This window comes from Camelina sativa, chromosome 20 (assembly GCF_030686135.1).
Source record: "Camelina sativa cultivar CO46 ecotype springtype chromosome 20, ASM3068613v1".
Classification (NCBI taxonomy): domain Eukaryota; kingdom Viridiplantae; phylum Streptophyta; class Magnoliopsida; order Brassicales; family Brassicaceae; genus Camelina; species Camelina sativa.
In genome coordinates, this window is record NC_141899.1 from 6,104,963 (window position 1) to 6,117,509 (window position 12,547).

Below are 12,547 nucleotides of genomic sequence, written 5' to 3' on the forward strand. Positions count from 1 at the left end.
AGTTTTTGTATTTATGCAGAAACGAGACCAAAAGCGATGAAACTTACGTTACGCACCTTTCCAAAAACTTCATTCGTCAGTTACTAATACACTAAACATACCAGCCACATTGGTTCCACAAAACACCCCGAATAAAAAAGTGAAACAAAACCGGTCGGGTTGAATTTCTCTTTGGTCTATCCGGTTATCGCTACTGATGATTGCATTAGTTTTCCTCGAGGAAACCCATTTGTGACGCCAATGAATCTATCTACCAAGATTTGCTCACCAAAATCAGCTACATATCATCTCTTGATTCGATCCCTATGATTTAAAAAAACATTTTCGTAAGATACTGATTCCACATGTTCCCTTGGGTTGAAAGCCTTCTAGAGAAGAAAGAGAGTTTACCACTAGTCTTCCTCTTCGTCAACCAAAACCATCTCAGGGACTCCTTTTGTTGTAAAACTTGTACATTTTACTTGCAATGTGTCTCCCTTTTTAAACTCTGTTTCTTCATTATCCTGTACTCATACATAGTAAGCAAGCAAGAATTAAGTATCGCTTCAACTTAACTAAGAACATGGGAGAATAAGTAAAAGGGTAACTTTCTGAAACATACCTCGAATTTGTACATACCGCGGATTCCACCACCTAAATCAAGAACCAATCCAAGGGGTCGAACCTCTTGCACCTTGGCCATCATCTCTGTTCCTATTTTCAGGTTTCGGGTACTAACCGTTGCATTCTCTTCAGCCTTGTTCTCATATTGATCCTCCTTCCTAGTTGATTTCTTAGCTTTTGGAGATGATACTAGATTAGAATCAGAAACAGTTGAAGCAGTGCTATTGTTTTTGGGAGAAGCGGATTTTAGTTTCCCGTCTTGCTTCAGTGACTCACCACACTCAGCACTAATTTCTTCTGGAGCACAAAGTTCGAGTGCCTCTTCTTCCTTTTGTGATGCAGTCAGCTTAGAGGTAGTGGATTTGGGTTTCCGGTCTGGCTTCGGTGTTGCGGCGCGTTTAGGATTGTTGTTCTTCTCCACAGGGGAAAATTTCTCTGCCTCATCACAATCTACAGCAGTACGGATAACAACTGCAGGAACTGCTAATTTAGATTTCTGAGGTGGCGTTACTTTACTGGGCATGCTTGCAACTGTCTCTCCAACACTAGACGTTTCTATGGAGACTGTTGACGACTCTTTCATTACCGGGTATTTCTCACGATCAGATTCTGGTTTGCGTTTGGGTTTGGGCGACAATGCTTTGAGAGATAATTTAATGTTACCGCGGACATCGGTGTCGATGCACTTTACCGTGATGTAGTTGCCAATAGATAATACATCTGAAACCTTGGAGACCTGGAGGATTGCATAAACACATGGTAAGTTAAAACCAAATCTCAACTAGAGTAATGGCAAACAAACAAGAAAACTCCAGAGATCGTCGCTCTAAGTATTGGCAGGGAGAAACATTTAGGTTTACTTGAGAAATCCATAGGGGAAAAGAAGCGGACACAGGTTTTCACTAAGAAAGCTTACTGGTTCATGAGATAGCTCAGACATATGTAGTAGACCTTGCTGACCACCACTGAACTCAACAAATGCACCGTACTCTTTTATAGTTACCACTGTGCCTTTGTACACGTTACCAGCAATTATTTCACGACCAATGATGAGGTCAACCTGAGGACATGTATAAAATCATAATTCATGGATAATCACTAATCAATTAAAAGCTGGGCTGACAGAGATATACCTTTTCTTGAGCCTTTTCCATCACAGCGTGATTCTTGGCAACAATAGTTAATGTTCCATCGTCAATAGTCAATCTTGCACCTAAACAAAGAAACTTCTTTATCAGAAAAAATCTTCCAGAGAAACTATAAGAAACCAAGTGGATATTATTCATAGGTTTATGAATTTCATTTCGAAACTACTTTCTTAAAAGCACTTGACTTCTTCAATTCAACACGAACTTGTTAGTCTTTAAAGGTCACCCTTGAGTTTTCTTCTCAACTCTTTCTATCCAAATAAAGAAGCTTTTAACAATTAAAGTTCAAGTCAATAAGTAACCTGTTTCCTCTTCAATCTTTCTCTTGAGTACACCCATAGGTCCGATCAAGCTACGAAGTGAGTCATTGCTGTACTTCAACGTTGCTGCAAGACAGACATAAGTTCTGGAGTTTGAGCAGGGGAAATCCTATTAGTTAAGGTTACCGAAGATACAAGTGGGAAAGAGACCTAGCCGAGGAGAAGAAGCCCCATCCTGGCTTCGTGGGGAATTTATGTTTCTCTCCATGTGGTCAAGAATCTGAAGACGGGCTTCACGTGCATTTTCTAAGGATTCACAAACTATGTCCAACGGTATTCCAGCTGGCTTTATATCCAGCTGAATCGCTGTCACACCATTTCGTGTGCCAGCAATCTTGAAATCCATATCTCCCAGATGATCTTCCAAACCCTGAGAAATAAATGTATGTATTTCTGTAAAATCTATTTTTCTTAACTTAATACTATTCATGGTTTAGAAGACAAAGGTTATATTAACTACTGCACTGCCTCACATTTCAGTTTCATGATTAATCTGATCACATAACAAGAAAAGACAACAAATTATAATAAGAGAACTCACCAGAATATCAGTTACTATACGGTAGTCCTTTATTTCACCACTTGATGGATCTACATCGGTGACAAGACCAACGGAGACACCCGCAACATGAGCTCGCAGGGGGATTCCGGCATCCATTAATGCCATACTACCTGAGAAGCGAAACGCCTTTCATTATGAAGTTAAAATAGAAACATATGATAGTGTGCACCGGCTTGCAAAAACATAATACAAGCTGGCCTGTGAGTGAGAATGAATACCTCCGCAAACGCTTGCCATTGACGTGGATCCATCTGAGGACATTACTTCTGAATTTATACGAACTGTATAAGGAAAAGCCTCTTCAGGGGGCAAAACAGCAAGCAATGCTTTCTCAGCAAGCGTTCCTACAGAAATGGTAAAACGCAGTCAAGCATAAAGCACAAAAAATTTCCTTAGATGAAAAAAAAACACTAGTATGTCAAAGAAAAAGAAGACAAAAAGATCTATCCTTGTTCTATTATAAGCTAGAGACTGATAATACTTGAGGACATTAAACGCAAATAGAAAAAAGGAATCAAAGACCTTACCATGACCAACTTCACGCCTGTTAAGGCCACCTCGTTTTCCGACTTCATTTGTACAATATGGAGGAAAGCTGTAGTGAAGCATAAATCTCTTTTTCGGGGGGCCAACAAGGGAATCCAAGCTTTGTGCATCTCCCGGGGCTCCAAGTGTGACGGTACAGAGCACCTTTTAACACACATACAAAACATCTTTAAGCAAGCTTCTCATTAAATGCAGTGAACTGATTAAGCTTGTCTCCAACACTTCAGATTACATTTTTTGAACCGGCAATAGAATGAAACTAAGCTAAGATAGCAACCCATATGAGTGACACAAAGCACAGAGTAATGTCATTGCTTACAATATAAAAATTCAGGGATTTTTTAACCATCTGCAACCTAATACCATGAGATTCTCTTTTTTTGTTGGTGCAAAAGGTTTACATTTATAGGCGTTTTTGGGAAGTAGAGGTTTCTACCATAAATTTATACACTCTGCAACTAAAGTTTCAGGACGAACCTGCGTATCTCCACGTGAGAAAAGTGCTGATCCATGCAGCGCAGGTAAATAACTGGATTCGCAATAGATGGGCCTAACTTCATCAAGATTTCTCCCGTCAACTCGAAATCCATCCGATATCATCCTTGAACGGACTACCTGATATTTTAGTCAAAGTGAAATAGTAGTAAGACAGTGAACAAAAGAGAAAAATGCAAAAGCCTATAACACATTACTAGTGACTGTCTATGCAATCTCTTGAGATGTGTCTGAAAGTAAAATGAAATTCATAAACTTATGAATAATAATTGATTAGACAAAAGATTATTGATATTGCTATTCAATAATGAACATATTTAATTATCTGATTCAAGTGCTAGTTTTATGTCAAGTTTATCAGGACAGGTACGCCCAAAATAGGAGCAAAGAGGAACCAAATATAATTCCAAATTTACAAAGCCTACCTTCTTTCTCACTGTATCAACAGCCTTTGGAAGGATGCTCAAGCTTTCTTGATCACCTTCTTCTTCAAATACTCTTCTTACATCTTTTCCAATGTTATCTAGAGCCTCTCCACGTTCAAACTGGATATAAATAATTATCAGGCTAGGAGCTTAAAATCAAATTTTGAGATGGAAACAAAGCGAGCACACACCTTTCCATAAGAAGGGTCAGTAAAGACGGATTCAATACGCGTTGCAGCCAAGTCAGTCACTTTTTCTAAAGTTTTCTCAGAAAGCATGGACAATTTGTACTCCTTCTTTTGTTTCCCAGCTTTTTCTGCCAATCTTATTTGGGGATCAAGGTACTTAACAGCCTGTGTAAAAAAACGATTCAAGACTATATAACATTACATTGTATTAGGAACTCCAAGAAAGGTTCTTGAACCTACCTCTGGATGAGCTAGCCTCAGTGCAGCTGCTAAATCTTTCTCTGATATTTCACGGGATTGAACATCAATCATCATGGTCTTATCTCTTGTGCAAGCGTATATCAAATTGAGATCACTTGAGCTAAGCTATACACCGATTTCGACCACCACAAAAGCACAAAAAAAATGAAACAGAGGCGACAAATTTGTAAAAATTTAAACAATATACCAAATAAACTGCGGTTACCTCATCCATAGTAGGATTGACAACAAACTGCCCATAGATCCTTCCTATTCGAATGACTCCAATGGGTCCTCCCCATGGAACATCCGATAGCATTAAGGCAGCTGATGATGCATTAGCTGCTAGTATATCTGGATCCTGCTTCCCATCCGACGATAGAACACTAGCCATTATCTGCATGTGACCAAAGATAAGTCGGCCTAACCAAAGCGTCACGACAACATTTACAAATGAAGATAACCCAAACTTACAAATGAACACTTCCACATAGTAAAATTTCCTACGAACCTAGAGAAAATAAATCATACCTGAACTTCATGGTAAAACCCTGAAGGAAACAAGGGTCTGATTGGTCTATCAATGAGCCGGCCACATAACAGCTCCCGCTCCTTTGGTGCACCCTCTCTTCGCATATATGTATTTGGAATCAAACCTTGAGCGTATTGCTTCTCTTGATAGTCAACCTGACAGTAGTTTACACGAAGTATCATAAACATCAGATTCCTGGAGAATTCTACAAATACATACAACATAAAAGGTACCAAACATCTCTAGACCATTTCCTAATTCCTCATTACAATTCAACCATAATAGCTTCAAAATCGGGAAACTATAATGATGGAAAGATATGTAACATACAGTGAGAGGCAAGAAATCTTTGGGAGAGTCGGTCTTAGCACAGGTAACAGTAGATAGAACTTTGGTCTGGTCCATGCCCAGAACAACTGAACCATTAGCGAAGCGAGCGATTTTGCCAGTCTCGAACGATACAACGCGGGATCCAACTTCGAACTCTTCCTTAAAAGATTCCAATATTTTGGTTCCTGCGGAGGCCGGCGAGTCTGGATCAGAGGGAGCGAAACCAAGGCGGCCAGAGCAGATAGTACGAAAACCTAAAGCACGCCATGCGAGAAGATTCGGAAGAGAAGATGACTTAGCTCGATTCACAATTGACGACATTACACATACAGAGAGAGAGAGAGAGAGAGAGAGAGTGAGAGTGTGAGAGAGGCGGAGAAGAGAGGGAGAACGGAAAAGGGTTTAACGCACCGGTGAAGTTGAGACTGAGCCGACAACATTAAACTAAAAGAAAGGGTTTTAGCGGTCCCGGTCCGGTACGGTTCTGCTTCAATCGAATTTTCTTAACATTTAATTAAACCGACCCCATGATCTCTGATTCTCTGTTTAAGTTAATTTTGATTGCGTGTGTTTTTTTAACTTGTGAGGTTAATTAAGTTGGGATATTCATAAATCATAATGTAAATCGCCATGGAAGGCAAGAGAACTCATGTTTGATACGAAATGTAAAATAGGTATTGTCACTAGTAATTTCTTCAATGAACTTGGAAGAATGAAACAAAAACGTTTGTTTATTTCCAACAAAAAATCATTCAACCGCCAATATTGTTTTTATGCTACGTTATGAAATTATTATGGCGAGTATTATTTTTGTATTGTTCTCAGAAATGTTCAGACAAGAGGAATCTCGTGGAGCTGTGTTTTGAGCTTGCAGGCCACTGCATCAATGAACTCTTCCGTGTTCAAATACGAATCCCTACTCGCCCTGCATCAAAAGTTTCATGAAACCATCAAAACAGCATTAAAGCTGAATGCAGTACGAATTGGTTTGGCTTTGGCTAAATGGTTTCCTATCAATATACACAACTTAATTTGAAGACTCGCCAGCACATTCTTCAGTTTCAGATTCAATTTCCGGTTTACTTGGTAATAAGTTTTTATCATCAAAGACGGTTTGAGCTCTTTTTTTGTTTCATGCAAATGACTAGTAATGGACAAGTTGCTGCTAGTGAGGAAAGGAATGGCTACTTACTTGGGACCATGAATTAAAAGGGCAAGATCCTTGGTCATTTTCCCTGTCTCAACAGTGTTTACACACGATGACTCAAGCTTCTTGACGAAATCCATTAGTTTTTCGTTCTTATCCAGTTTTGCCCTTAAGCAGTATAAAAGGGCAGAAGAATCCATCAGATGATGATCAAGAGAAAGCACAAGAACGTTGCAAGTGGAATAGGTAAATGCATGAATAAACGCAGAACTCAGTTAGCTAATCTAGCTAGAATAGCAAAACATAGGATGATAAAGCTGTGTGTGAAAGTCTGAAAGAGGCTTAGATACCTGTGTTCCAAGCCTCGTGTCCATGCAAATATGGAGGCGATGCTGTTAGTACTGGTTTCTTGTCCCTTTTGGTGCAGTCGAAAATGTCGAGTTACAGTTCCATGAGCCGCCTCTGACTCGAGTGTTTTCCCATCAGCAGACAACTGCAACAAATTCTATCATGTAAAGACTTTTTTTGCAAAGAGAATTAATACTTGACTGTAGGTTTATGATACAAACCAAAACGGAGGTCATGAGGCCTAATGAGCCAAACCCTACATTTAAAGAAGGAAAAACAATAAGAAGTGTTAAGTATGTTACTTGCTTTACACAAATAAACATTCAAGGACTGTAGTTTTAAATTATACCTTGGGCAAGAAGATCACTTTGAACATCACCATCGTAATTTTTGCACGCCCAGACATAGCCACCTTCGCTTTTTACTGCGTAAGCCACCATGTCATCGATCAAGCGGTGCTCATACCTACAACAATAATACCATTTACATATTACCTTTACTAACGAAAGGGGAAGCAAGATGCAAACTTTACGTAAGAGCGTAAAGATATTAACCAGATTGAGTGCTCTTCAAACTTTTGCTTCCAATTTGCCTCATAAACTTCTTGAAATATGTCCTTGAACCTGTATTGTTCAACCAGATTATAGAGCAGCTCGCTTATGCAAACCCGAGACTTAGAGATCACCAAGAAGGCAAGAACATAGAAAACAAACCTGCCATCATATTTCTTGAGAATTGTGTTCTTGGTGCTCAAGTATAGTGGCCATTTCTTATTAAATGCAATCGCCATAGATGATTCAGCAAAACCTCGAATTGACTGGCATATCACAAAACGCAATATGGTGGTTAATAAAATCTTCACAACCAGAGTGAATAAAACTAAAGCCAATTAATAAAAGAGACATACTTCATCTACATTGTACATAGCTAGTGCGACTCCTGGGCCTTTGAAATCATATACATCTAGGTCCACAGGTGCGTTCCCATCTTCTGGGACTAATAAGACAATGAGAGTCATTCACTTACAATCTAAACTAAATGATTGAAGAATCATCATGATCTAATGAATATAGTTTGGTATGGTCTTACCAAAAACCATTTTCAACTTTCCTGGCCCATTAATAACTGCATCAGTGGCACGATACTGGTCACCAAAGGCATGCCTACCAATGCATATAGGTTTTTTCCAACCTGTAAAGACAAAAGATTTGAGTTCTCATGTGGTATCTAAATACAGATCCTAACACAAATTCATAACAAGGCAACAAAAGTTACCAGGAACAAGCCGGGGGATATTGCTGCACATGATAGGTTCACGGAAGACAGTTCCTAGAAGACATTGAAAACCTTATGTAAAAACAATGAAGATTGAAAATAGTACCTGCTAGCTGGGTGAAATAAAAAGCTGCAAAGCAATTTAACCAAGACATCCCTATTCGGAAAACATGCATTGTTCTTTGATAATACAGAGACAAACCATCTAAAATGTTTCTGATTGTCCCATTAGGACTCCTCCACATTGATTTCAGTCCAAACTCCTTCACTCTACCCTCATCTGCCAAATAAATAAGATAGGGAAGCTATAAAAATGCTTCCTTTGATGCAAACAAGCAGCATATGTGTTACAAAGGACATGAAATACCAGGAGTTATAGTGGCACATTTGATAGCAACGTTGTACCTGCAAACGAAAACAGTTTAAAGCGCAAAATCAATTTAATTTCACATAGAGAAAGAGTAATAACGAATTTAAGCCACACAAAAAAAGGCATTCATTTGTTGACAAAAGAGGCTGCAAAGGCGAAATAAGAGGCCAAAACTACAAATTACAATTCAGGCTTTAGAATGTTTTCTAATACAAAAGAGAATCTAAACCAAAGAAAGTGCAAAGAATCAGTAGCACTTACTTAAGAGCTGCTTCTGCACTTTCAACTGTAACCTTGTCATCAGTAGCATCACGATTCAGAATCCCCAAGTCGAAGTACTTAATGTCCAAATCCAGATAAGGAAGAATAAGCTACAAAACATTAGAAAACAACACATGAGCTCAGTCCAAAAAAATGTAATCAAAAGGTACAAACTTGGTGATAAATTACATCCTTACTTTCTCCTTAATCATACTCCATATCACCCTCGTCATCTCATCGCCTGAACATTTCCAAAATACACAAACAAATTTAAAAACATTCTCTGAGATACCAACCTTAGCAAGGAACACCAGCAAATGACTTTAACAATTATCTATGATACTAAGTACCGATCAGTCTATGATTTTGCGCAAAAGAGTCTCACCATCCATTTCAACTACAGGATTCTGAACCTGAATTTTATCAGAACCGCTTGAAGAGGCAAAACATCGAACAGATGATGCGCGTAGAAACTGAACGGGAAAAGCGACGCGATTCCTCGAAACGCCACCCGAGAATAAACCGGAATTGAGAAAACCCGGAGACTTCCATGAATTCCGAGTAGAAGAAACGAACGAAGACGATAAACCAGCAGCGGTTGATGAAGATAACATGGCGGCGAGGCTAGCACTGTACGTGAAAGCGCCGTGTGTGAGCTTATTCAGCATCCGAGTCACCGCACTCAAACTCCTTCCTTCAACGTCGACCACTGACTGAATCTGACGCGTCGGCAAGTTTACTCTGAGCTATACGATGACGGTTCCGGTGAATAAGAAACAAAAGAGGAGAACCGAATTTTAAGTAGGCCCAACGAAAGGCCCAGTCAAATTAATCCTCTGTATTATAAACCAACCCGGATTAGCCGGTTCGAATTTACCAAATCTGTAATATGGTCCGGTTAGTCTCAATTTCCGATTTTGATTTGTAAATTAAAAAGAAAAAGGAAAACGAAAACCCTACTGAGAGGTTTTATTTCTTTGTCTGGTCAGATTTGTTTCTCACAAAACATCATTACCCAAACTCCATTGTTGCTCAGCTCAAGTTCTTAGCTTCTCTTCTTAATCTTCCTCTGTGAGTATCTTCGATTTTTACTATTGCTTTCTGATTATTTTCTTATAGAAGCCGTCGCTTTGTCTAGTTGTTGTGTTTCCTTGCTAAAACTAAGGTTTCTGGATCCTTAATCAAACTTAATTATCAATGTGTTTGAATGTTTAATGTTGCTTAGCTTTGTATTGATAATTTAGTTTGCGATTATATATTTTTGATTTGTAAGAATCAATTGTTTGTTTAGTAATTGACATGAGACTTTGAATTTTCAGGACAGAACTGGTTTGTACTTCAATCTACACAAGTGATTCTGTAATCTCAAAGATGATGTTACCAACTGAGTCAAAGAAAGCCTTGTCTTTCAAAAGGTGTATTGAAGATGGAGACTTGGTTATCGTTTACGAGAGACATGATGTGATGAAACCTGTGAAAGTAAGCAAAGACGGTGTGCTTCAGAACCGTTTTGGTTTCTATAAACACTCTGATTGGATAGGGAAGCCATTAGGGACGAAAGTATTCAGCAACAAGGGTAAATTTGTGTACTTGTTAGCTCCTACTCCTGAGCTATGGACATTGGTTTTAAGCCACAGGACTCAGATTCTTTACATTGCGGATATTAGCTTTGTGGTGATGTATCTAGAAGTTGTGCCTGGCTGTGTTGTTCTTGAGTCAGGCACAGGAAGTGGTTCGCTTTCTACTTCACTTGCTCGAGCTGTGGCTCCAACTGGACATGTGTATTCGTTTGATTTTCACGAGCAACGAGCTGTCTCTGCTAGGTATTTTTGTTCACTTCTTCGATACTTTAGCTCTCTCGTTCTGCTTTTGTCTTACAGGTCTAGTCCTTATGCATCTTTTCTTTTACTTTTACTTTGCAACAGGGAAGATTTTGAGAAGACGGGAATTAGTAGTTTAGTAACCGTAGAGGTTAGAGACATTCAAGGAGAAGGTTTCCCTGAGAAATTGACAGGTTTGGCTGATTCGGTTTTCCTAGACCTTCCACAACCCTGGCTTGCGGTTCCTTCTGCAGCAAAGATGTTAAAGCAGGATGGAGTTCTCTGCTCTTTCTCACCTTGCATCGAGCAAGTACAACGCACTTGTGAAGTCCTCAGATCAGATTTCATAGGTAAGCTTATCCTCATTTACAATACAAACTGATAGAGCTGTAGAAGTAAGTTCTGACCCATTATCTGATAATTCTGACTTGGAAGGATCCTAACATCAAAGTTTTAAAGTAGTGACTTTGAGAGTGAAACCTCTTCTCAAATATTCAAATCCTAGGACAAAAAACAAGCTGTATAGACTAAAGTTATGTTTTTAGTCTACCCTTTAGTGACTATAGTTAGTCACACATCTTTGGATTAATAAGCCGAAAGGATCTATTTAAATAGATGAACTTCTTTAGAGAAATAGTTTTGACATTCTTTTGCCTTGGGAAGTCAGGGGAAGCAAAGCCAACTGTCATTAAGTAGGAGCGTATTAATTCCTTGTTCCCTTGTGAGTTTTGTTTGATGTTATGACTAATAGTGATGTGTTTTGAATTTTGCAGAGATAAGAACTTTCGAGGTGCTTCTCAGAACATATGAAGTGAAGGAAGTGAAAATGGATACTAGTAGTATGGTTGATGAGAGCCACGAGGAGGACAATGGGGGAACGAGACCTTGCAAGAGAAAACACCGTTCAAATGAAGACGACACCGTTTCACGTGACAATGCTACTTCAGTCGTCATGGCTCGGCCTTGTAGTGAGGCAAGAGGTCACACCGGTTACTTAACGTTTGCAAGGCTCCAGTGTCTAGCTTAGTCCAAATTCTCCAATCAGTGGATTAATTAATCTCAAAGTTACCATGTATTAGAGATATTACATGATTTTTATGTCATTACGCTTTTTTTTTTGTGCTGCGAGTTTGTTTGTTTTAATACAAAGATTAAAATTTGGTGATAGACAAAACAAAACAAAAAAATCAAAACTTGGAATACAAGTGTAAATAGGAAAAATAGTTTCGACAGGTATATAAATAAAATAGATTGTTATACAAGTAATGATATATATTTTGAAACACGTTTCCTTTTCTCGATGGGAGAAGGAGACATATGTAATGGCACTCTATAAATATCACAACATCTGTTTAATTCTCTTTTTATCGGACAATATCAATTCACAAACCCTAGAAGAGATCCATTCTTCGAAAGCCTAAGATCAAAATCTTTTCTCTTCTTCTCCTTCCTTTTCTCATCAAGAATTATGTGTCCGTTGAGGTTCATATTAGTGTTCTTCTCGGCGGTACTCGCAGGATATATGGCGTGGAGGACGGTGAATGCTTCCTCGGAACTTTTCTCAGACGAGCCATCACCAGTCGAAGGGAATGATAAACAAGGACGATCGAATTCGAAAAGAAAGGTGGAGAATGGTTTATGGATGTTCGTTGATATGGCTAGCGGAAGATACCTTTGGAGAAATCTCAAGGAGATGCATCAGAAGACTCAATGACGAAAGATATAAAAAAATTTCGCCTGTGTGTGGCCTATAATGTGTAGAAAGTTTAGAAAAAGAAGAGAGATTCATTGTTCCTTCGTTCTTCTTCTTGAATTTTGTAGTCTCATTGGTTTTTGTTTTTTTTTAAGGTTAACATATACACTTTCAATGCTCGTATATCTTAAAAGTTATAAATACTGATTCTCCTCGCTAACATTATTATTAATATTATATAAAT

The 12,547-nt window shown here is 38.7% G+C and overlaps 4 protein-coding genes across 4 annotated transcripts; 2 read left to right on the forward strand and 2 right to left on the reverse strand.

Moving 5' to 3' along the window:
- Positions 1-32: 32 nt before the first annotated feature.
- On the reverse strand, positions 33-5,824 carry LOC104769694 (polyribonucleotide nucleotidyltransferase 2, mitochondrial). The gene is made up of 17 exons (XM_087505296.1): positions 5,390-5,824; positions 5,059-5,214; positions 4,754-4,924; positions 4,528-4,653; positions 4,291-4,452; positions 4,100-4,219; positions 3,657-3,794; positions 3,161-3,323; positions 2,852-2,977; positions 2,613-2,743; positions 2,222-2,441; positions 2,054-2,137; positions 1,737-1,816; positions 1,520-1,663; positions 602-1,339; positions 391-503; positions 33-303 (listed from the first exon to the last, which is right to left on the reverse strand). Exons 1-16 carry the CDS (start codon positions 5,708-5,710, stop codon positions 393-395), a joined length of 2,991 nt encoding a protein of 996 aa, XP_087361422.1. The 5' UTR covers positions 5,711-5,824; the 3' UTR covers positions 33-303; positions 391-392.
- Positions 5,825-6,102: 278 nt separating this feature from the next.
- LOC104769695 (isocitrate dehydrogenase [NADP], chloroplastic/mitochondrial) lies at positions 6,103-9,721 on the reverse strand. Its single transcript, XM_010493966.3, has 15 exons — positions 9,176-9,721; positions 8,988-9,031; positions 8,791-8,900; positions 8,527-8,564; positions 8,362-8,439; positions 8,160-8,213; positions 7,974-8,075; positions 7,792-7,880; positions 7,598-7,701; positions 7,439-7,507; positions 7,234-7,349; positions 7,106-7,140; positions 6,887-7,029; positions 6,582-6,704; positions 6,103-6,314 (listed from the first exon to the last, which is right to left on the reverse strand). Exons 1-15 carry the CDS (start codon positions 9,456-9,458, stop codon positions 6,221-6,223), a joined length of 1,482 nt encoding a protein of 493 aa, XP_010492268.1. The 5' UTR covers positions 9,459-9,721; the 3' UTR covers positions 6,103-6,220.
- Position 9,722: 1 nt separating this feature from the next.
- Positions 9,723-11,728, forward strand: LOC104769696 (uncharacterized). The gene is made up of 4 exons (XM_087505219.1): positions 9,723-9,861; positions 10,110-10,613; positions 10,716-10,960; positions 11,384-11,728. The coding sequence occupies exons 2-4, from the start codon at positions 10,162-10,164 to the stop codon at positions 11,635-11,637; spliced, it is 951 nt and encodes a 316-aa protein (XP_087361345.1). The 5' UTR covers positions 9,723-9,861; positions 10,110-10,161; the 3' UTR covers positions 11,638-11,728.
- A 267-nt stretch (positions 11,729-11,995) lies between these two features.
- On the forward strand, positions 11,996-12,380 carry LOC104769698 (uncharacterized). The gene has a single exon (XM_010493968.3). The coding sequence runs from the start codon at positions 12,079-12,081 to the stop codon at positions 12,322-12,324; it is 246 nt and encodes an 81-aa protein (XP_010492270.1). The 5' UTR covers positions 11,996-12,078; the 3' UTR covers positions 12,325-12,380.
- The last annotated feature ends 167 nt before the right edge of the window (positions 12,381-12,547 follow it).

Excerpts from the sequence above, each read along its gene's own strand:
- LOC104769694 (XM_087505296.1), bottom strand. The coding sequence starts at position 5,710 with ATGTCGTCAATTGTGAATCGAGCTAAGTCATCTTCTCTTCCGAATCTT. Across the intron at positions 5,215-5,389 it reads AAGATTTCTTGCCTCTCACT|GTTGACTATCAAGAGAAGCA; the intron begins GTATGTTACATA and ends AACTACTGTCAG. Across the intron at positions 3,324-3,656 it reads TCTCACGTGGAGATACGCAG|GTGCTCTGTACCGTCACACT; the intron begins GTTCGTCCTGAA and ends GTGTGTTAAAAG.
- LOC104769695 (XM_010493966.3), bottom strand. The coding sequence starts at position 9,458 with ATGCTGAATAAGCTCACACACGGCGCTTTCACGTACAGTGCTAGCCTC. Across the intron at positions 7,881-7,973 it reads AAAGTTGAAAATGGTTTTTG|TCCCAGAAGATGGGAACGCA; the intron begins GTAAGACCATAC and ends TTGTCTTATTAG. Across the intron at positions 6,315-6,581 it reads CTTTTAATTCATGGTCCCAA|GGCGAGTAGGGATTCGTATT; the intron begins GTAAGTAGCCAT and ends CTTTTGATGCAG.
- LOC104769696 (XM_087505219.1), top strand. The coding sequence starts at position 10,162 with ATGATGTTACCAACTGAGTCAAAGAAAGCCTTGTCTTTCAAAAGGTGT. Across the intron at positions 10,614-10,715 it reads CAACGAGCTGTCTCTGCTAG|GGAAGATTTTGAGAAGACGG; the intron begins GTATTTTTGTTC and ends ACTTTGCAACAG. Across the intron at positions 10,961-11,383 it reads CCTCAGATCAGATTTCATAG|AGATAAGAACTTTCGAGGTG; the intron begins GTAAGCTTATCC and ends TGAATTTTGCAG.
- LOC104769698 (XM_010493968.3), top strand. The coding sequence starts at position 12,079 with ATGTGTCCGTTGAGGTTCATATTAGTGTTCTTCTCGGCGGTACTCGCA.